The sequence below is a fragment of the Typopeltis vanoorti genome, chromosome 5, assembly GCF_054136105.1.
Source record: "Typopeltis vanoorti isolate ZY-2024b chromosome 5, IOZ_Tvanoo_1.0, whole genome shotgun sequence".
In the NCBI taxonomy this organism is placed as follows: Eukaryota; Metazoa; Arthropoda; class Arachnida; order Uropygi; family Thelyphonidae; genus Typopeltis; species Typopeltis vanoorti.
Window position 1 is genome coordinate 94,715,303 of NC_143553.1, and position 25,632 is coordinate 94,740,934.

Below are 25,632 nucleotides of genomic sequence, written 5' to 3' on the forward strand. Positions count from 1 at the left end.
AAATAACGTGATAGAGCTGAGAAAGCCAATCAAGCTAACAGGCATCTCAAAATCTGTAGTATATACTCAGAGAAAGATAAAAGTAGGCATTAAGCTACCTGAGTTTAATTTGAACGTTTCCCAAGAAGTGTTAATTCTTCCTATGTCCTCTTGTCTGAGCGTTCAAATTATTTTGGGATTAGATTTTCTGCAGAAGAGCGGCTTTTTATGTGATTTCCAAATCGGGAATATTTCCCTAATGGGAATTAAACACACAAAATTGCAGCAGCAATCCTAGGTCTCAGGCAGAAAAAGTGGACAAGAGAACCAAGCCAGTAAATAATGGTAGACAGATGAATAGACAGAGAAAGAAAGAAAACAATAAGTACTGATTTGACTCGAATGACTCTTCCGATAATCCTGTAGAAAACGGAAGTCACAAAAAGGAATGGTTACTAAAACATATACGATCTCCAGTGTTGCAGTGTCTGACCCTGTTAAGAGGGAAGACATGAATTAGCCATGAATAAGCTAGGCAGTACTGAGACTTTAGGTAAAGTCTTATATAAACCTCCTCATCGCCGAACCTGGAGCAAGCCCCGTATTATAGAGGCTCAGAAAGAGGATCTTGAGTTGGGGAACATATATAAAGGAATTAAAAGAGGTGACCATATTCCCAGGAATCAAATATTCCTCAGGATGCTTTATCTGGACAAAGACGGACTTCTCTTGTCTAGGAGGAGAGTCTTGACAAATTTTGCAGAAAGGGTTCTTGTCCCAAGAAACATGATTCCATGGATAATTTACCAGTTCCATGATTCTAACGGACATAGGGAATTTGATGAAACATGGCACCAGATTAGTGAAAACTACACATGGAAAGGAATGAAAAATTATATCGCCGATTATGTGGCAAGTTGTCATATGTGTCAACAGAGGTTTGAAAATTGAAAGTGTAAGGGACTAGTCAAGGTCATCTCCAGAGAACGAGGGAAGCAAAGAACAAAAAAATTAAACCTCGAGTTAATTTTTTTTAGAGAAAAGGGTGGCCTTTGTAAAATATCACGAGAAATAAATTTAGTTTAACGAATTTTCACTAATTATTTTACGATTAAATTTTTGTCTAGAATAATAAAATATAAGAATGTACTATGTAGTTGCAATAATAAAAAAATTGTAAAGATGTATATGCTGTTAAAAGTACACCTGCACTATAGAAATGTTACTAAGAGCTTAAAAAGACATAAGTCGGATTAGCACCAAGGGCCATAAAGATTGTAATGTCAAACGGGCTGCGATGACGTAGGTTCATTCATTGCTCGTGACTAATCCTGGAATGTTCCGAATTGAGAACAAAGAACTGTGATTTGAATAAAAAGACAATACAGCATGTGGTTCAAGGCTTTTTTCGACCTGTGGCTGACCTTTCCTGGACTTTAGCACAGCACCTACGACAGCTCCTTCCGGAGTAGAAGGATGATATGCCGGATGTACTTCTGCCGCCCGCTTGCTCTAGGCTATCCACAGGCAAGCGCCTGTGGATAGCCATGGCAGAACTCCAGTGCATAATTCAAAGGAAGACTATCGAGGATTTGACCTAATAGAAGTGGCCACGCATATCATTAAGGAATCGAAAGAACAATCACACAGGCAAACGCAGTTTTTACTCACATAAACTTGGGTTTTTAATGCTGCAACTCAAGAAAATCAACTGTAGAACCCAAACTATTTCAGACAATAACATATTGCATTGAGGTTAGGAACCATGCGAAGGCAGCAGTTGCTGCCATACTCTCTTCACTGGATGTGGTTTAATATCACTGATAGTGGGACTAAAACAGCATTCATTCTCCCTTTGGGGAATAAAAGGCATTAGAATGATTATTTTTATAACTTCATATAATAACCCATAAAGCCATGCCTTAATTAATTTCATGCAACATCCCGAAAAAGCAAGAAAATTAACAGAATGAAATTGCTTTGGATTTGAATAAAATATTATTTGCAAATGAATATTTGGAGAGAGCCTTTATAGCTCAGTTGGCATGAACTATCTCCTTTGGTTGGGCAGATCCGAGTCCAAATCCTATGTAGGACTTTTAAATTGAAGGCGAGTTTGCTAGTCCTACAGACATGACACAGTTTTCTTTGTGGAAATGTGGATTTAGGCCTAGCATGGCCTGTTCCGTTCTTAGAAGTCTTCGTTGAATTGTTTAAGAGGACGTCCTGATTTTCTTTTTCCTAATGACTTGTACTTTAAAGCTTGTTTTGGTAATCTTTCTGTTTTCATTCTTTGAACATGTTCCATCCATTTATGTTTATATTTTTTAATTTTTTCTATTACTGGTTCTTGGTTTAATTCTTTGATAATTTCTTCATTTCTTTTGTAATCAAATAGGGTATACTTTGCAGTTTTTCTTATAAACTTTATTTCTGCTGTTGTTAAACTTTGTCTTTTTGTTTTATTGTCCAGATTTCACTTCCATACATTAAGATTGGTAGGGGTAATGTATTGTATACTTTTCATCTGGTTTGTTTTTGAACTAGGTTTGGTTTAAATACAGAGTTAATTACACCTGTTATTTTTAAATATTTTGCAATTTTTACATTTATATCTTTTTCATTTTCATATGTGATCATACATCCTAGGTAGTTAAATGAATTCACCTGTTCCAAGATCTTGTCTATCTATTACTATTTTAGTTCTTGCTGGATCTTGTCCTTTAAAGGCTATAGTTTTTGATTTTTCTGTTGATATTATCATCATCATCATCTTCCTTATACCCTCTTTTACCTTGCGGTGTCGAGGGTCCATTGATCATCGGACCTCACTCCGTTTACAGGATAAGGTGGTCAGTCTTATGCCCCGGTGTATCCTATGGCCTGTAGTGTTGAGTTCTCAAGGCCAGTTTGCCTGCTTTGCAGGATGAAAAACACCAGAATAAACTGGGGAAAAAACCCTGCTGTCCACGCCCAAGACTGGCTAACTTGGCTATGGCTGAGGAAGATCCTTCAGCTCCTCACGTCACCGACGGGAATCGAACCTAGGACACTCCTTCCCCAGGCATATGGTTGCAAAGCGCATAGCCACTAGGCCAACCGCGCAGACATATTATCATACCATAATCTCTGGATATCTCATTTAGATCTAAAATAGCTTTCTGTAAGTTATCTTCAGAATTTGTAATTATTATTTGGTCGTCAGCAAAGAGGAGAGTGTTTAAGGAGAAAGTTTAATTCCTTGATGTAAATTTTTATTCCATTTTATTATTATTTCATTTAAGTAGATATTAAAAAGAGTTGCTGAGAGGGGACATCCCTGTCGGACCCCTTGGTTTATCTCTCTCGTATATGATAGCTCGTGATTTAATCTTATTTGTATTTGATTATTTTCATGTATACTTGTGATAGCTTTCAGGATATTATTTGGTATTTGTCTTTCTTTTAACTTTGTCAAATGCTTTTTCAAAGTCAATAAATGCAATATGTGTTTCTAAATTGTATTCTCTTCTTTTCTCTATTATTAATTTTAGGCAAAAGGCCGGGTCTATACATGATCGTCCTTTTCTAAATCCATTCTGTACTTCTAAAATAAAGTTTTTGGAATATTTCATTAGTTTTCTATTTAAGATTCTGCTATATATTTTGTAACAGGAATTTAGTGGAATTTTCATTTTGCAAAATAGACAAACCACCTTGAGAACTCTGGTAGACATAACAGACTACATAAACAGGATTCACTGCCCTATGATATCATTAATTAGGTTCATGTGACAAAGTTACTTAGCCACTGAGCCTAACATATTAAGTGAAAATTGAGGTAAAGAGTTAGTTTGTCTGGATAGATTCTAGAATAAGTCTGGTTATAAGGCTTATACGATGTAGGTTCCAAAAGTTTCCAGCCTAACATACAAAATTCATGCAAATTTTTAAAACACTGTGTATGATATATACCACCACCTATGGGAAAGTTAGTGTACCAGTTTCAACTCTCCACCTGCATCATTCAGTTGGAGGCACTTGCTTGACTAAAACGTGGCATGCTAAGTGGCTGTAATGTAAAATATTGAGTACTATGCTGTGATAGTTTTTCACTAAAGAAGAGCTTTCTCCAAGTGCTATCAAGCAGCAATTGGATGGTGTTTATGGGAGAGCTTCTCCTTCATATTCCACTGTGAAGGAATGGGCTAAACAGTTTTGCCTAGGAAGAGAGCATCGAAGATGATCCTCGTGAGAAAATGTCTCTCCTGTTGAGTGCTCAATGACAGAACGGCTGAACCTCAAAGAAATCTCAGCAAGGTTGGGTTTTCTATAACAACTGTCTTTTACATCATTCACGAGAAGCATCTTATGACAAAGGTCAGTGCAAGGTGAGTGCCTTGATTTCTTCCTTCAATTAGGAAGGAGCATCATGTGACCCGTTCCTGCAAGATTTTAGAGCTTTGCCAAAGGAATCAGAGAAAAGTGCTGGAATCCATTGTCACCAGGGATGAAATCATGGTCCTTTATTATGATCCTCTTTCCAGAAAGAATCCATGGAGTGGTGCAAACTGGGTGAAGCACCACCGAGAAAAGCCAAGGTCACTCAGTCCACCAAGAAGATCATGCCAACAATCTTTTTGGATTGCCAGGGAATTCATTTGATTGAAGGAAAGGAATACCACTATGAATGCAGAATATTATGCTTCATTCCTGCACAAACTACATGAAGCCATAAAGGAGAAGAGACGAGAAATGTTGAGTCATGGTGTTCACCTGCTTCACAACAATGCTCTAGTCCAGTGGTTCCCAACCTTTTTCCACTTGTGTACCCCCTTTTAAATCCATTTCTATAAATTGTATCCCTTGGTTTTAAAATAGCTGTTTTTAAATACTGACACTTTTGTTCAGTGCCTATCTTAATCTTATCTGTTCCTGTTTTCAACCATTGATCCATAACTGACACATTTAAAAATCACTGACAATAATAACTGAAACTACATTAAACATTAAATAAAAAAACTACTTGAAAAGAATCACAATTAAAGACAACGTACTTACTTATACTAAGTCAGTAACTGAACTGATCAAACAGTCTTGCTACTTATGTATTTATATTTTTGGAGAAGTTCTAGAAATGTCACAAATGGAAGGTTCGTTATCGCAAAGGTCATTTCTTAGTGACACGCGATTGTTCTGGAAAGGAAGATGGGTGACAAAAGTGACTCATGAACTGTGTGTAATGAATGGTAGAAGAGTCGTTTGGGGGAGGGGTTCATAGCCATGCCCTCACCAATTATCATTCGCTAATGTGAGCTAGTTTTCAAGTGTCTCCATTAGCAGTGATTCAAACTTAACATCTATTGTTCCATAACTAACGTTTTGCATTTTGTTTACTTTACTTGTTTTTCCACCATTACTGATTATTTTTTGTGTACCCCTGAATGGCCCAGCTGCTCTATGGGATGCTCTAGTCCATACGGCTATTATTGAGGAGGCTGCAGTAAAGGACTGTGGCTTCCAGGAGATTGAACACCCACCCTACAGCTGAGATCTAGCACCCAGTGACTATTACATCTTCTTGAAACTGAAGAAAGACCTTCAAGGAAGAAAATTTGCAGACAAAAGTAAAGATGTATATGTTAGACTTCAATTCCAACATAAAGGTGGGCATTCATCTGGAGAGAAGACACAAGAAATAAAAATCTCATTAACTATGTTAGTGTTGAATTGAAACATATAAGTATATACAGGAGATCAGAAATAGGAAGTAATCACCAGTCAGTTTTGAGTAGGCAAAAAAAAAAAAAAAAAAAAAAAAAAAGTGGGCAAATTTAAAAATATTAAAAATCCAGTAGTTTTCAGAGGTAAAGTGTATACGCAACTATTCAAATATTATTCATGAAAAATATGGAACAGTTTAAAACACAGGAAGAATGGTAAGAATACACAAAAAAAAAAAAAAAATCACATAAATACTTCATGTGGCAAGAAAACTATCAGAAATATGAAATGTGGAAAGGTAGCTGGAGTAGATGATATTCAACTAGAAATGCTTAATTAAATATGGAAATGTGAAAGTTTTGCAGAGGCTGCACTATATAATTCAGAAGACTTGGTCAGAAGATTCGGTTCCAAATAATTGGAGGGGGAGCTCTTGTAGTACCCATCTATAAAAAAAAAGTGAAATATACTTCTCAAAACAATTAGGGGATATTTTGGTTCTCTTGTAATTATATAAAGTTATAAAAAAATAATTTACAAATGTAGCACATTTATTTCAAAATATTCTTAATATACAACAGTGTAGAATATGCAACTGCATACAAAATCTTTCTCTCTCTCCCTCTCTGAAGCACAGATCACTGTTTCTGGATGGGGGATCTTGCAAAAATAAGATAGAAAACATTTTTTGATTTCTTGATGAATGCAGACACCTAGTGTTTTTTGTTTATATAAGCAGTTAAACACCATTTGTTTCTGATCATTTATATTTTAAATAAGTTGGCATAAACCTATTATAATAAAATAAAAATTGCTTTCTACTTAAGTTCATTGCGGCATTCTTATGCACCTACTTCAGATTCACTGTCATCACTTTTCACATCATCTTCATCAGATCCCAAGAAAAATTTCAAAGCTGCCACCATCACCTTGGGATAGAGTGATAGTTGAAGCAAAGAGGGAAAAAAAAAAAGACTGAAATTATATGAATATCAAAGATAGGACAAAATTAATGTAACTGAATTGCAAGGTTTATGACAAAAAAGCAAATTCTCCCTTGACTTAAATCTTAAAATCTTTTCTTGTAAAATACAATAACTGTTTTATACATTTTTTATAAGGATCTTTTATATTTAAAAAATGTGGATCCATTACTTATTTTGCTTAAATATTAATAAACTATGATAAAAGTTCGAGTGTATCTTATCTTATTTTGCAGTTTGGGTATCAAATTACAGCATCCAAATGTTCAAAATATCTATGTATTTATGGTTAAGGCTCTTATAACTAGCAAATTTAAATGAATATTTGAATCATGAATACATTTGTAAAATGGATTTATTAAATATTTCATCCTCAAATTCTTTTATTGATAGCAATCAGTTTTAAACAAAGAGTGTTTAGAGTTTGTAACTAAACTAGTTTTATGAAGTGTTTTCATAACAACAGCACAAATATTCATTTCGAAAGGAAGTTTCATTTCCTTCTTTAAGCATACACTGATAGTATGGTCAATCTGATGTAGTGGTGGCACATTAGTTTCAAACAGTTACTAAATATTTATCATTGGTTTCAATGGCTCTTTTATATATATAAGGAGGTGCAGAGATTAATTTGTCCAAGTAACTAAACAGCTGTTTAAAAAATTGATTTTTTTTACTTATTTCCCAAATCTATCAAAAATTTCTTTATTCTACACCATGTTTTCACGGAGTAGATAGGACAACTGGAGATAAAGTTCTAAAACCAAAATCACAACTATGTGGAGATAAAGGTTTACCATTAGGGTAGAAATACAAGAAAACGATGGTAACAATGTCCCATGTAGCGATGAATTTGAGTCTAATTGGTATGAAGTGGAGGTTAACAGAATGAAATATATGGTGGGGTGTTGCAACAGACCTGGCAGCTCAGTTGCAGGGGATGAAGAAATGCATCACCAATTTAGCCTTATGGGTACTAGGCGAATGATCATTATGGGTGACTTTAATTTTCCAAACATTGATTGGGTAGAAGAGAAATCTCATGATCAGAAAGAACAGGAATTTATTGAATTGTTGCGAGATAACTTTCTCAAGCAGCACGTGAAAGAAGAAACTCAAGGTAAAAGTTGGATTTGCTCATAGCATCAGAAGGGATCTCTGTCAAGAATATGGCTATTTTACCACCAATTAGTGACAGTGATTATGCTGTTCTTTCTTGGGAAGTATCTACTTATATTGAAGCTCTGATTAAATCAGGCTACATGCTGAATTACAAAGCTGGAAATTATGATCCACTTAGAAGAATACTCTCTTTGGTCCCATGGTATCAGTTACTGAATGGAAAAAATGTCAGCAATGCATGGGAATGTTTGAAAAAGTGCTCGAATGAGGAGGTATCTGAATGTATCCCTACTGTTTGAAGAATAAATAGGATGGGAGTGAAATGGATGTGCAGCCTTATTAAGCTAGAGATCCACAAGAAAAAGATGATCTGGAAAGAATATTGTGAGAATAAGAGTGAGAGGAGTTATGAAATATATAAAGCTCAGCCCAGAAAAGTAACAAATATTGTGAGAAAAGCTAAAATGGAGTATGAAATACTCCGTTTTGGCCATGCAAGCTAAAGGCAATCCAAAAGATTTTATCATTATGCCGCAAGCAAAAGAAAGAATGAATGTGAAAGAATAACGTTATTGAATGCAGATGGTACACGAGTGTTGGAAGCTAAGGAGATTGTTCAGTTAATGAGTGCTCACTTTGCCAAGATATATCAACCAGGTGTATGTAGTATGGTGCATGGAGCTACTGCTACACTCATGAAAATGAGGTTGAAGAGCTCTTGCATAACCTGGATATGAATTTGTCAATAGGGACAGATGGAATATCTGTCCATTTGTTAAAGGAATGTTCAGCTGAATTGGCTAGGCCTTTCACACTTTTGTATAACTTGAGTCTCAACTCAGGAATGATACCACAGGAATGTATGATAGTTCCATTGCACAAGGGTGGTGCAAAAAAACTGATGTGTCTAACTACCGACCTATTAGTATCTCTGGTGTGGTAGTGAAGATTTTAGAGAAGTTGGTAAGAACTCGCATACAGAAATGGGTAGACAAGCATTCTATATTCTGCAAGGAACAGCATAGGTTTACTAAAGGAAGGTCATGTTTTAGCAATTTGCTCATATTTTATAACAATGTTATGGCTGAGTTGGATAAAGGGAATAGATACACTATGATAATGTTGGATTTTTCTAAGGCATTTGATAGGATACCACACGATAGACTGTTGTATAAACTGGAGAATATGGGATTGGAACAATCTATTGACTTGGATCAGGGGATGGTTGTCAGACAGATATCAAAAAGTGGTATACAGTGGGTGTGAATCTGCCAGATTTAAGGTAACCAGTGGTGTACCTCAGGGTTCAGTCCTTGGGCAATTATTGTTCAATCTATACATTAATGACATCAAGCAGGGTCTATCATCAGATTTTCAATTGTTTGCTGATGATGCGAAGATAGGCAGGGCAATCAGGGATGCTACTGATATTCAGCAATTACAAAATGATTTGAATAGACTGGAAATCTGGACAAATGAAAATGGCTGTCAGTTTAATGTTAGTAAGTGTAAAGTTATGCACTTTGGCGTGATTAGAGTTCCAGCAGTATATTATATTAGTGGGGTTATGCTACAAGAAACTGAAGAGGCAAGGGATCTTGGTATATTGGCGGATAAGAATTTAAAGTTCAAAGGTCACATAGCAAAAGTTGCAAATACAACTCACAGAATAATTGCTATGTTGAAGCGAATCTTGACAAAGGAAGTAACTTTGCCTCTTTATAAGACCACACTTGGATTACTGTGTGCATATTTGGACTCCCAGGTTCTAAGGGGATAAAGAAGCTGTGGAAAGGATGCAAAGAAGAATTATAAAGATTATATCTGGATTATGGGATTTAGATTATGAGGACAGATTGTGAGTATGTGGATTACAGACTCTGGTTAACAGGAGAAAGAGGGGTGATATGATAGAGGTCTATAAACTTTTGAATGGGAGTTATAACATTTCAAATGATGAAATTTTTCGTTTTATGGAAGGCAGGGAGAGAACATGGAGGGGGTATCCATGGAAGTTAAGGTTGTTCTCAGTCAAGAAAGGGTTAAGAGCTAGGTTTTTCTCCCAGAGAGCAGTGAGTGAGTGGAATAATTTGCCCTTATGGATAGTGACTGCATCTACTATAAATGAATTCAAAGGAAGGTATGATAGCTTGGTTGGGTAATTTACAGCCTCCCTCGATGAGTCCTTGACTCCCTGGAGATCTCAGATAATAATAATTATTATTATTTGCTGGTCTGGTTGGTGTGACCAACTTTCAGTGACTGAAAGTTGGTCACTTTGTAACAGCAACACCAATTGGCCAAAATGAATAAAACACATCACACACTGTATCCATGTTTTGACTGAGGCATGCACACACACATCATAGCTGGTAGTGTTAAACGGAATATATCAATGGCATATAAAGGATATGCATCACTTTCACCACTTATAATATAGAAGTGTTGTTTCTGTATATTGGGCTATCTGTAGCTAAGCTGAGAATATCATATCATGGTCAGTAAGATAGTTAAGGAGAAAATATCACAGGCATGTAGAGGACATGCTCCATTCTGAACTAGTTTGAATAACAGTTGTCAAATATTGGGCACTATCTGTAGCTATGCTGAGAATATCAGCCCATTCTATAAGCTGTACTATTGCTGCAGTAGGTAGAAACATTACTGCTGACATGAAGAAAATAAAAAAAAATTGGCTTTATTGGAAACCTAAATTTTTTTTTCTCACAAAATGAATTGAAAACAAAACCCAGACTTTAAAATATTATAAGAAATTGGGGAAGAGTAGAATTAGTAGTATTAATGGTTATGTAGAGTTAATTCTCACTATATCAAACTCACAAGGACTTAAAAGAACAATATGTTTTAGTGAATTTCCTTTAGAACTATGCCAATGGGGGTTTTGGTTGGGAATTTTTAGTTTTTATATATATATATATATATATATATATATATATAATGGATGAGTTTGTTATAATGGTGTCTGTTATTGCAGAAGTGTACCCACTAGATGATTTTTGTACACGACAGTAGTCGTTACTAACATCATCTTCTACCATAAAAATGTTCATGAATTCACAATTAGGAGAACAAAATTGGAAGTTGAAATTAGAAGTGATCACTATGTAATACGGTTGAGAAGAATTGTGGAAGAAAAGCTTGGTGAAGAACAAACTGGATTCAGGCCAATTAGAGGCTGTCAGGCTGTCCAAATAGAGGATCAGATCTTCACTTTACAACAAATAGTCGAGAAAGCATGGGAATATAACAAAGATCTGTATTTAAGTTTTGTCGATTTGGAAAAGACATATGACAAAGTGCCAAGAGAGAAGCTATTCAACACCTTAGAGTTATATGGTGTTAATGGGACATTATATCGAGCAATACTTAGTCTTTTTGAGTTGTAAGTCAGCAGTTAGAATTGAAGGAAGTACAGGAAGGTGGTTTAATGTTAAATCTGGTGCGAGACAAGGATGTACATTATCCCCTCTGTTATTCATTATCTATGTGGATCACATTATGAAGGAAAGTGGTATTAAATATGATATCAAAATTGGAGATGTTAATGTCAGCTCTTTGCTTTATGCAGATGATGTTATACTGCTAAATAAATCCGCTACAAGTCTGCAAGATTCTCTGGCTAAATTGAATGACTGTTGTAATAGATATGGTATGAAGGTCAGCATTAAAAAGACAAAGACAATGAAAATAGGCAGAATCATTGAAAATGCCAACTGTGTTGTGAATGGAGAGCCTGTGGAACAAGTAAAACATTTCAGCTACTTAGGCACGATTTTTAGTGAAGATGGTAAATTAAACATAGAAATAGACAACAGAATCAGCAAAGCTGGTATGGTGGGAAGTCAATTGAATAAATTCATATGGAATAAGAGAGAAATTAGTCAGAACACTAAATTAGCTGTATACAAGACAGTGCTCAAACCAGTTTTCACTTATGGATCTGAGAGTTGGGTCAGAAGTAAAATACTTGACCAAAGACTAGAGACTGCAGATGTGAGAGTCCTGAGAAAGATCAGAGGCGTGAACAGATGGAATCAATGGCAATATCATATTAAAAATAAGGATACTGGGAAAGAACTTGACATTGCCAGCATCCAGGAATGCACTAGCAGAGCTAATCTCTGGTGGTGTGGTCACTTAAACAGAATGGGCGAAGAAAGATTAGCAAAACAAGTGTTCTCTGCCAGGTTGGCAGCAAAATGACCCAGAGGAAGACCAAGATATAGGTGGATTGATACGGTACAAAGTGCCTTAGACAATAGAAATATAAGATCTGATAATAATAAATTTAGTTTAATCCTTTATCCAAGTGTGACTGCAACGAGTTGCCCTGGTGTGGTACCACCTTAACCCAGTCCTGAAGATACTTTCAGGCGCAAACTTTGTTTGCTCACACTTGGATAAAGGATTAAACTAAATATATTACACTCTAACCAAGTGAAAAATAAACTTTCAACATCTTTCTCTAAATCCAGAGTAATTTATTAAAAAAGGGTGGCACACCAATTGGCAATTCCTATAGGTGGAGATGACCTGCTAATGCTTCTGCCTGATATCTCGACTTGGGCCTGGCTCCCACTGAAGAGACCTCAATAAAGGTCGAAACCGGTCTGGGTAGTGGCCCTTCCCTTAATGCATAACATTAGACATATCCGCTAGGAGATGTGTTTTGCATTATAGGAGATACTAAGATAGGAGTGTTGGTAGCTTGCTCCACCTTTTTAACGAGTTGCCCTGGTGTGGTACCACCTTAACCCAGTCCTGAAGATACTTTCAGGCGCAAACTTTGTTTGCTCACACTTGGATAAAGGATTAAACTAAATTTATTATACTCTAACCAAGTGGAAAATAAACTTTCAAGATCTGATAATGTTGGAGTCTTGACAAGTAACAGACTGATTTGGAGGAAAATTGTAGATAGGAAGTTAGTAATGATGTAATTTTTTTTCATGTAGTACTATCATATCCTGTACACCCCTTCAGGGTACATGGCAGGAATTTGATGATGAAGAAAAAATTAAATTGATTATATTAATTTTAATAGTAATATCTACAGACTAGCTCAAGATACAAGAGCATACATAGGATTTAAAACAGGTAGAATCACTACCTACAAATGAGCAGAATAAAAATGAATATCATGTTGAAAAGAAAAATGTGTACTTGAGTAATAAAAAGAATCAAAGATGAGCAACTGACATTAAGCTTCTGTGAGTTCTGCTATATGGTGCAATGATTCTGGTTTAACCTTTTAACTGCTGAGATACTAAACCAGTATGACCCTCCTTGCTGAGTTATTTTCACAATTATAAAATATTTTATAAAATATGAATAGTTACTATAATGTATTACACATTTTTGATCTGTTTTCTTGTATAAATTGAAGTCAATTTATACAAAACTGTTAGATAGGAATTTTATTTTCAAGTTAGGGATGTCCAAAATTTATCTTGAAATTTATTTGTTTATTCCATGTCAAATAATGTCACACACAACTTCAAGTGAGAAACACCTCCCCCAAAATACTTCAATACGTAGTGTGTGTGGTAATTTTGAAAGCAGGGGTGCACACATAAGGCTATGCCCCATTTGGCACACATATACTGGCTCTCTTTTCTTTGCCCCAATGTGGTATTTGAACATGCATAACAATGCCTAATGGGATTTGCTTTCTCGGGTGTGGGAGGCATAGGTATTAGGAAATGTCTTTCCCTCAGTCTGAAGGGTTTGTCACCCTGTCATGGTTATCCAGATGTAGTGGTCAGTCTTGGCATGTGGAACTTTTGAAAAATTTCTCTGATGAGAGTCTATTGAAAATTAGCATGTGTGATATTTTCACCAGTATGTACATTATACAAAATATGTGAATTGAGAACAGTGAGATCCAAGAGATGGAAAGAGTTCACAATCACTATTTTCACTATTTTCTAAAAAATAAATATCATCATTGTCGCTGAAATCTGATAAATCGGAAGGTAAAGTTTCTAATACTTCTACTAATTCCGCCTCAGTAAGAGAACACTGCTGTCTGCTTTTCGAAGCCATTTTTACTAACCCTGGAATCACCGCATCATGTGATCGCCTGGCTCCTATTGTCAAGGACGGCTCTGATAACATTGTGCATGGTCTCACAATTTTTTTTACGAAGATAGCGCCACAAAGCAGACAGAAGCTTGAAAATTAGTTCCTTCTAATCCTAAGAGATGGCACTATAAGCCCACTCGATTCAAATGCTTTCACAAATTAAATTAAATGAGTATTACACATTGAAAGTTCAAATTGAGTTAACTTGATCATAGCAAGGTCGCCATTTTTTCCGCTCTCGAGTTAACTCGACCGTAGCAATTAAAAGGTTAACTGCATCATAAGTATGAAAGTAAAAAATTATTCAACTAGTTTCTTATGCATTATGACATACTTCATCAGGAATAAAGTTAAAAATATCAATTTGAAAAACAGTAGCAGAATGATTTTTGTACATAAACTGATATTAATGGGATCATTGTCAAACTGATAGCTCATGTTATGTTGCAACATGACACACATGCTTCGATGTTTAAACTGTACTGTGTAATATATGTTATCATTTTTCATAAATTTCAGGCTGCTTAAGTATACTGACTACATTTGATTTAGGATAAGGCTATTGATTTTATTGTACTGTTATAGCTATTAAATTCAATATATAGTATTTTTGTTAGTTCCCAAATTACTTGATATTTTTCTTCAGTAGTATGATACAGCAAATCTAATTTGAGTTCCCCCCCCCCAACACTTCCACCCTGAATGTTTATATGTTCTTTTAAGCAAATTTCTGCAGAACATTCCATTTGTCTGATGCGACACATGCCACATGTAGAGAATATTAATATTAGTAGAAAATCAAACTTACTTTCATCATCTTTGATGAAATACGAGGTGTGACAATTTAATTCTCAGAACAGCTGCATAGTGTCGTCTGTGTGGTGATTTGGTTGGAGTCACATGAGGGATTGTGTTTGTACATCTTTTAACTAATGCGTGTGTAAATCTCAAGCCAAATAGAGCCATTTACTAGTTGGATATTGCAAAAACAATAGAGATCTGTGTGTAAACTTTGGTGTAAAAACGTGTGACCGAAATTTGGAGCAGCATGTTTACATCAAATTTTGTATGAAAATTGCTGAAACTGCTACTGAAATATTGGAGCAGTTGAAAGTGACATATGGTGTGGATGCTCTAAAAAACTGTCTTTTGAATCTCTTATGCCAGTCTGTCTTTGAATGGCATAAGAGATTCAATGGTGGGCAAGAAGATGTGAACGACGACCCCAGAAGTGGGCAGCCAAAAACAAAAATGACAGATGCAAATGTGAACAGAGTGCAAGATTTGGTAGGTCTGACAGGTAATTAAGTGTGCGATTAATGGCTGATGAATTGCAAATGAATCGAGAAAGGAGAAAAAAGACCTGAATTGTGGCCTGACAAGTGGATCATCCATCACAACAATGTGCCAAGCCATAGCGTGCTCCTAGTGAGAGAATTTCTGGCCAAAAAATCGATTACCGAATTAGGTCATCCTGCTTATTCACCCAACTTAGTTCCCTGTGATTTCTGGATGTTTAAACAATTAAAGACTTCACTAAAAGGACAAAGATTTTTTTTGACATCGCTGATATCCAGCATAATGTAATAAAGGAACTGAAGAGGCATTTGCTAGTTGGATTTGCTCGCTGAAACTGCTACTGAAATATTGGAGCTGTTGAAAGTGACATATGGTGTGGATACTCTGAAAAACTGTCTTTTGAATCTCTAGGCCTATTTCCAAAAATGGGAACACCGTCTAAACCAGTGTATAAATGCACAAGAGGACTACTTCGAAGGTGACAGTAGCCACTAATGTATAGTTCCAAACGTAGTTTTATACAGTGCATTGCGGGAATTAAATTGTCATATCTCCTACCACCATAGTGTATAGGAAATAGTTGAATGAATAAATAATTTTTTACTTTCAATACTTATGTGGTTATATCCAAATCATTACAAATGATGAACAACCTTCAGATGGGAGCTGTAGATAAATACATATACAGTTATCCCTCAACTTATGTCCGTGATCCCATAAGGGAATAAATAACATTTCAGACTATGCTTTTGAACAAGAAGCAAGTAAACGTAAAGTAAAAAGGTTTCTATTTAGCAACAATGCATCATGTGCATTCAGTGGCAACCCCCCCTCAGCAGTTGGTAATCAGCATGTGTCTTCAACAGTTCCCCCCTGTTGATTTATTTTGTGTTTGAGAAATGGGTTATTTGTGTGTTTATCATTAAATATTTCACAATGTTTTGTGCAACATGGCCCCTACACGCAAAATCAAAAACCTAGTGAAGAATCACAGAAAAAAAGGCGAGCAGTTGATCTTGAAACGAAGTTGCAAGTTATAAAGCAACATGAAGCTAGTAAGCCCGTCAGTGTGATCGCACATGACTTCGAATGGTCTCATTCTACAGAGACGACCATTTTGAAAAATAAGGATAAAATCGTAGAGGCTGTGAGAGGATCTGTTTCCATTAAATTGACGATAGTGACGAAACAACGACAAGGTCCTATCAGTGATATGAAAAAGCTACTTGTATCATGGATAGAGGACCTGAACCATAAGTGCATATCCCTTAGCACTATGACCATAACCACTAAGACACCAAATCTCTTCAACATGTTGAAGGAGAAAACAGAGCCCTACAAATTCAATACTTCTTCTTCTTCTGGTTTATTCATGAGATTCAAGCAGCGTTTTGCAATGCATAATTATTATTATTTGACACCTCCAGGGAGTCCAAAGACTCATCGAGGGAGAGTGTGCATCGAACGATTGTTCCCCTTCCAACTACTAACCATGCTCAAACTTGCTTAACTTTTTGCATGAGCCATTAGTAGCAGAGGCTTTACCAATCAACCAACCTTTGCTGACAATGTGTGTATAATGTGAAAATGTATGGTGAATCTGCAAGTACCAATGAGAAGGCTGCCAAAGAGTTTGTGGAGAAATTTGATAAAATTATTACAGAGGAAATTATTTGCCACAGCAAATATTTAATATGGATGAGACCTTGTTTTGGAAAAAATGCCTCAGCATACATTCATCCACAAAAAAAAGCTAAAATCTATGCCTGGTTTCAAAGCTCTTAAAGACCATATTACGATTCTGTTAGGGGATAACGTGGCTGAATATAAACTGAAACCATTTGTGATATGGCACAGTGAGAATCCAGAAGCCTTCAAAAACATTAGGAAGCATACTCTTCCAGTTCATTATCGGAGCAATAAGAAGTCGTGGATGACTCAAAGATTGTTTGAGGATGCCTTGATCAACTGTTATGCAAGTGAAATGGAAAGCTATTATGCGAAAGAAAATGTAGAATTTAAAATTTTATTAATTGTAGTAATGCTCAAGGTCACCCACCTTACATCAGTGATCTTCACCCCAAGATCAAGGTCATGTTTCTCCCTCCAAACACTACTTCATTGATCCAACTGATGGATCAGAGTTCTTGCAGTGTTTAAGGCTTATTATCATTGGAGAACATTTTCACAAGCCATTTCTGCCACTGAAGGAAATGATCACTCTCATGCAATTCTGGAAAGCATTCAACATTTATCACGCTTTTAAAAATATTGCTGTGGCTTGGGACAAAGTGACCTCTTAATGTATGAGTAGATTATCGAAAAATACAGTAAAAATTGTGCATGATTTTGGAAGTTTTGAAAAAATAAACGCCTTTGTAAATTCAGTGAAGAAATAGTGGGCCTGGCTAACAATCTGAATCTCGTAGTCAATGATGACGACATAGTTCAACTAGTTCGACATAGATAACAGTAGCACACATTAAAAGGCATACATAATGCATACATTACAAAAATAATCAAAGATCACAAAGTTTATATAAAAACCGATAATGATATCTCTAGAATGTTTGGGGTAATTAGTTTTTTTTTTTAAAAAAAAATTAAACGAAGCAACAGAATAGCATTAGAAAATATAGTAGAGGAAGAAATACATTCATGAGTACATTTCAGTATTGAAGACAGAAAAGCTGAGATATCTAAAATGTAGAAAAGCAGACAGAGTTGATGATATTCATCTAGAAATGCTCAAATATGGTGATTTAAAAGTTTACAGTGGCCACATTGTATAATTCACAAGCCTTGAGAAGTAGGCTGATTTCCAGATAACTGGAATAGAGCTCTCATCCTGATAGTGTATAAAAAATGTGAGAATAAGAGTAATTTCCCTACTGAACATGCTAAGAAAGATTTATGCATGAATTCCTAAGAAAATGATGGCTAAGAAAAGTCTTAGAAATAAAATTAGTGAAGAACAAAATGAGGTTAAACCAAATAGGAATTGTAAAAAACCACAAGAATAATAATAAAGATAACAATTTAAGTTATTATTTAAAGAAAGTGAAGCAAACTTAATGTCCAAATAGATATTAACAGCATAGGATAACAATTTATTCTATGCAGATTATGTAATCTTCTAAAATGAATTTCCCAAAGTATTCAAGAGTTTTAACTAGAATAAAACAACTGCTTCAACAAATCTAGTATGAAACTCAGCAATAAAAACTCTGAAAATAAAAAGGAAAACAGAAAACACTGTGAATCTAGACAATAGATGATACATTTTAGCCATTTAGGCACATTTTTCAGTAAAGATTTTCATACCAAAAATGACAAACTAAACATGAAATTAATGGAATAAATAAATTTAGTATGGTGGGGAACCAGATGAATAAATTTATTCAACTGTTGATTAAAGATGGAGGCAATGTGAATTCTAAAAAATACTAGGAAGATTGAACAAATGACATCACTGGCAGAACTATAGTAATAAGTAAGGAAATTACAACATACAATCATAAAAAAGCTGATTTTTTAATTGCATCTCTGAATACTGGCACCAGCATTTATTGTTAAAATTACTGAACCTGAATCTGCCTTCGGCAAATGTACTGCACACATATTGCAGTTGTCATAAAATGATAAAAAATAATATTATATATGTATAACCACCACCAAAAAAGTTTGTAAACGTATAGTACATTAGTACTATGAATAGCCTAAGAGATTTAAAATTTTTTTTTTTTAATATAATTCTGGACTCTTATCTCTACTGAGGAGGCCACATCAAGAGATCTCTGGATAACTGGAATTCAATCAATGCTTTTGAAATGTGAGGCTAGAAAAAAGATGCTTTGTGCTCCTTGGGCAGAGAAAAGAACCAATCTGAGCATCAGCAGCCAATTGAATTTTGAAACGAGTCTCTGAACATGGTGGAGAGAAGAATCTTCATATATTTTGGATATATCTCAAGAAGTGATGGAGAGAACATTAAACAATCTCTTTATGCAGGACAAGATGCCAGGAACTAGAAGATGAATAAACAGGTCCCATGGGAGAAAGCTAGATGAAATTTCTGCTCTTACCGGACTAAGTCTGGAGGATGCAATCAGAATGACATAAGAAAGAGATAGATGGAGAGGACTAATACATCAGGTGACAAGTACTCAGCCATGGAGAAATTGACTAAGAGAGATCCAGAAGCCTTGGTCTAGAGACCAAAAATTGAAATTTTTTAATCTGCTTCAGGAGGACTCTGACGAGAAGATGGCTTGACACTATGCAATAATTCATTGCTAAACTAAATATATTAGGTGAGCAATGAATATATATATATATATATATATATATATATATATATATATATATATATATATATATATATATATATATATATATATATATATTACAATTGAATATATATTATAAATATGTCAATAAAATGGAATCATAAAGGAAAATGAAAAACAGTTTCTTTATGAACAGTCCTGAACCACCAACAAGACTTGGTTCAAGATAAATTCCATGAATGAAGAACAGCTTTCATAACATCTGCTAAAAAATAAAATAAAACAGACCAAGGATTACAGATTCTGTTGTCTATTTCTATGTTTAATTTACCATCTTCACTAAAAATCGTGCCTAAATAGCTGAAATGTTTTACTTGTTCCACAGGCTCTCCATTCACAACACAGTTGGCATTTTCAATGATTCTGCCTATTTTCATTGTCTTTGTCTTTTTATTGCTGACCTTCATACCATATCTATTACAACAGTCATTCAATTTAGTCAGAGAATCTTGCAGACTTGTAGCGGATTTATTTAGAAGTATAACATCATCTGCATAAAGCAAAGAGCTGACATTAACATCTCCAATTTTGATATCAGGTTTAATACCACTTTCCTTCATAATGTGATCCATATAGATAATGAATAACAGAGGGGATAATGTACATCCTCGTCTCACACCAGATTTAACATTAAACCACCTTCCTGTACTTCCTTCAATTCTAACTGCTGACTTACAACTCAAATAAAGACTAAGTATTGCTTGTCATAATGCCCCATTGACACCACATAATTAAGGTATTGAATAGCTTCTACCTGTAAGGTATTGAATAGCTTCTCTCTTGGCACCTTGTCATATGCCTTTTCCAAATCGACAAAACTTAAATACAGATCTTTGTTACATTCCCATGCTTTCTCGACTATTTGTTGTAAAGTGAAGATGTGATCCTGACACCCTCTATTTGGTCTGAATCCAGCTTGTTCTTCCACAATTCTTCTCAACAGTTTCTCAAGTATACTTGCATAGATCTTGCCAGGAACACTCAGTAGGGAAATACCTCTGTAATTCTCATATTCAGTTTTATTTCCCTTTTTATACATGGGTACTATGAGCTCTACTCCAATCATCGGAAATTCGTCCTTCTGACCAAGCTTTCTGAATTATGCAGTGCAGCCACTGTAAGACTCTTATACCACCATACTTCAGCATTTCTGGTCGAATATCATCTACTCCTGCTGCCTTTCCACATTTCAATCCTTTGATGGCTTTTCTACTTCAAGTATGGATATGTATTCCTAACTGCATACCTGGTCAGTGTTTTTTTTTACCACAGTGCTGTCATCACTGCTTGTTTCATTTAGCAATTTTTCAAAGTAATTACTCCATACTTCAAGGATATCTTTTTCTGCCATTTTCATGCCGCCTTTATCATCTCTAACTCCTTTTACAGCACTCTTTCCTCCATTCCTAAGCTTCAACAACCTCTAGAATATTTTGCCACCTTCTTGATATTTATTTTCTATATTCTTGCCAAAGTCTTCCCATGACTTTTGTTTAGCTAGTTTTACACAGTGTTTAGCATTCTTGCATTTGTCTCTGTATTCTCTAAGAGCACAAGCTGGCTTATTTGCCAGGAACTTTTGATAAGCTTTCTTCTTTTCCTTCACTGCCTCTTTAACTTCCTGTGTCCACCATGGAGTTCTAATTTTTCTATCTTTGCAGACAACTTCACCACATGCCTCTCTACTGAATCAATCAGGGCTTTCTTCAAGGCTTGCCACTGAATCTCCAAGGTTTGATTCCTATTCTCAAACTCTTTCATTTTTGCTTGAATAATATTTTTGTATTTTAGTCTACAGTTCACATCTGAGAGCTGCTCAACTTTTATTCGCTTTAAAACTTTCTTACATGTATTTCTTTTGTATATGAAATTCAATTTTATCCTGCTCAAGACTAAATAGTGATCACTTCCAATTTCAAATCCTCTGTACACTCTGGTGTCCTGCACCAGGGAGAAAACATCACTATCAACAATAACATAGTCAATGAGACTTTTCTTATTCCTTGCTTCTTCTCTCCATGTGAATTCGTGCACATTTTTATGTTGGAACATGGTGTTAGTAATAACCAGTCCATGTCCTGAGCAGAAATCCAACAGGAATTTGCCATTATTATTAGCTTTGCTCTTTTCTCCAAAGTTTCCCAAGATATTTTTGTGTCTCACAATCATTTCCTACTCTGCTATTTAAATCCCAAACAAGAACCATCTTTTCCTTTTTCATTGTGTCAGTTGCTTTTTTCTAAAGCATCAAAAAATTCCTCCACTTCTACCTTAGTAGAACCTTCTGTGGGACCATAGGCACAAATAAGTCTCATTGTCCAATTTCCCATTCTGATATTAGCCCACATCACTCTACTTGAGACTGGCTGCCATTCAAGAAGATGAGCCTCGTATTTTGTGTTGAATACATGGCTATTCCTTCTTTTTCCTTGATTGTCATTTCCTGAATATAACATTTTGTATTTATTGCTCAGAAAGATCTCACCAATTTTTGTCTTTTTAGTTTCAGTCACCCCTATTATGTCGATATAGTACTTATCTAATTCCTCAGCTAGCTCCATTTCTTTGCCATTCAGGCATTTTATGTTGAGTTGAGGTGTGTTTTCAGATTTGTTCCAGTAGCTGCCTTTTTGCTGTTCGCCCTGGTTCCCTGGTGAAAACAACGGGGGCCTTGTTTAACCGGGCAACGCCCCAGCCAACATGAAATTTTGTCATGTTGTACCATAATTTTGTATATGGGTTTAAGCCAATAAGAATACAATTTGTTCGGCTAAATCCCAAATTATCAGCCCATCCTCGTTCGTTCAGTATCCAGGTAGATACCCAACAGGGTGCACCACGAGAAGGTGAGGATTGGACATTAGATCAGAAGCTCTGGTCAGTTCTCTGCATTCCTTTAAAGGCTATGTTGAGGTCTCCTCTCAGTTATACAGCTTTGACCCTTATATAAGTCAGCAGTTAGAATTGCTATTGTAAGAAAAGGGTGCAAGCTCTCCTTACTGTTACTATATATTGAATCATCTATATGAAGAAAAGTAGCTGTACTCCTAAATAAATCTGCTATAAACAGGAATATGGAAAACATTAAATGCGTTCTAATTTGAGAACAGACCATAAGAAATAAAGCATTTAAATTATTTAGACATAATTTTCAGTGAAGATGGCAAATTACTCTCCTAATTTTTCCTACAGTCATTCATGTACATGCTGTAGTCCCAAATAAATTCATTACAAGTCTTCAGAATTCTATTAAACTGAATAACTAATAAGACAAATTTGGTATGAAAAATCAGCAATAAAAAAACAAATTAATGCAAACAAACAGAAATATGGAAAACATTAAAATTATGCATTCTATGAAAACATACAAAACAGTAAAACATTTAAATATGACAATATAGTCAACCCTCACTATAGAAAACAGCACTATAACTATAAAAGGCTCCAACCAACCCCATAGCTACAATGCTATGCTGAAAAAATTCACATTAAAAACTATCCACTGTAACAAACTATTTCTGCAGTTCCTACAGGTTTGATATAGTGAGAGTCAACTATGCTACATGACTGAGTTATCATTATTACTAACCCCCATCAACAAATTTCCTCCAAATTAATTTATGTGAAGACTCAACATATGTCAGATGCTATATTTCAGTTTCTATGGCATGCCTAACATCATCGATCAACATAGATATTGGTTTTGCTTTAAATCCTTTTCTTACCATCTTGGTATCAAAAATCTGTTTGCTAATCTTTCCTCTCCTACTCTGTTTAAGTGATCATTGACCTTAGATTAACTCTACCCATACATTTTTGAATGCTAACAATGTCAAGTTTCTTTCTCCTGTCTTCATTTGTACTACGGATTCTGCTATTGATTCCAACTGCTTACTCTGCCAATTTTTTCTTATAGTTTCTAATCTATGATTCAACTGTTATTTTTAACCCAGTTATCAGATCTGTAAGTTAAAATTGGTTTGAACATTACCAGGTATACTGCAAGTTTAATGTTTTGGTTAATTTCTATCTTATTTCATATACATTTATTCAACTGTCTCTGCAATATATCAGCTTTGCTTATTCTATTTATTTCCATATTTTATTTGAACTTCACTAAAAATTGTACTTGAATGAAATGTTATGCTTGCTCTACTAGTTCTCTATCAAGAAGCTTTTTTTCCCCCATGTTTCTGGCAATTTTGGTCTTTCTATTGTCGATTTTCATGCCAAATTTGTAACAGCAATTATTCAATTTAGTTATAAAATCTAGATTACAGTGGATTTATTTAGGAGTTTAACAGCATCTGCATAAAATAGAGAGCTGAGGTTAACATCTCAAATTTTGATATTAGGCTGGATGCCACTCCCCTTCATAATGTGATCCATGTAGATGATAACAGTGAAATAGTATGTACTCTTGATTTTCACTGAATTTTACATCAAACCATTTGCTGACATTCAAGTGAAATATACATTATCTTCTGTATAATGTTCCATTTATAAATAATTATGGCACTGTGACAAGCTTTTCTCTTAGTACCTTTTCATGTCTTTTTCCACATCCCTATAAGTACTCGTCTTAAACTTAAATTCTAATCCTGACAATCTATTTGGCCTTAACCTAGGCTGTTCTTTATTGAATTTCTCTTAACAAATTTTCTTAGCAGCTTGTCAATTATGCTTGCATAAATCTTATCTGCTATGTGGACAATTCCTCTGTAATTCTCACATTCAATTTTATTTCCCTTTTTATAGATAGATACTATGAGAGCTCACTCCAGTCATCTGGTAGTCAACATTCTGATGCCTTCTGAATTATGCAATGTCTCTACTGTAGAACTTTCATACTGCTATATTCAGGCATTTCTGATTGAATATAATTTTCTCCAGTTACTTTTCTATATTTCAAGTTTCTGATTTTTTTTTTTTAATCTTAAGTATTGATAAGTACTTCTGATTACATTCCTCTTGAATATTTATACTACCATTCTGTCACTGCTCATCTCATTTAATAATCTTTCAAAGCAGTTACTCCAGATATCTAAAATATCTTTGGTTTTTATATCACCTTTATCATCTCTCTTTCCATTTATATTACTCTATCATCCATCTCTAAGCTTTTTCTACAATCTCCAGAACAGTTTTGCCACTTCTTTGATACTGTAATGTTTATCTTTTACATTCTAACTAACATCTTCCCATGACTTTTGTTTAACTACTTTTACACACAGCTTAGCTTTTTCACATTTTTTCTTTTTATGCTCTCAGGTGACATCTGTTGACTACTTGCTAAGCAGTTTCAATGCATTTATTCTTTTCCAGGACTGTCTCTTTAACATATTCTTCTATACTTGCAAACAAATTCACATACCTTTATGGCTGAATCAGTCAATTAATATTTCTATAGCATTTGCATGACACTCAAAGGTCTGATTTTTGTTTTCAAACTCTCATTTTATCTTGAACAATATTTATATAGTCAATTCTACAGTTCATCTCTAGCTGCTCAATTTTTAGCCTATTCAAAACTAAATGGTGATTTCTTCTTAATTCAATCTCCTGTATTCTTGTATTTTGAACTATATTCTAGCATGACGATATCTCATTAACAATAGTATATATTTAATAAGACATTTTTATGTCTTCTTCACAAGGGCATTTGTGCACATCATTATGCTGGAATCTCACCATTGTTAATGATGGTTAATCCAAGTCTTGAAAAGAAATCAAGGAAGTAATTATCATTATTATTAGCTCTGCCCTTTTCTCTAAATTTTCCTCAAATGCTTCTGTATGTCTATAATTCATTTTCTATTCTGGCTTCCCAAAAAAAGGACCAGCTTTCACTTTATGTAATAACTTGAAAAATGCTTCCACTTGTTCTTTTTGTAGGGTCATAGGCGCATATAAGTTTCATTCTCCATTCCCCAATTGGAAATATGCTGATATTGTTTTACATAAATGAGTTTAACTATTTCTCAATCAAGAAGTTTATGTTTGTGTTCAGTGCTGAATGCTACAGATACTCCTACTTTTTGCTCATCACTATTGCCCAAATACATCTTATATTTATTATTCACTAGAATCTC

At 34.9% G+C, this 25,632-nt stretch overlaps 1 protein-coding gene across 1 annotated transcript in view; it reads right to left on the reverse strand.

Moving 5' to 3' along the window:
- Mys45A (SDA1 domain containing protein Mys45A) overlaps positions 1 to 25,632 on the reverse strand; it is a 203,423-nt gene that overhangs the window by 143,848 nt on the left and 33,943 nt on the right. The window contains exon 8 of the mRNA XM_090393262.1: positions 6,537 to 6,611. Coding sequence (XP_090249388.1) covers positions 6,537 to 6,611 — 75 coding nt within the window. The remainder of the gene's footprint in view (positions 1 to 6,536; positions 6,612 to 25,632) is intronic.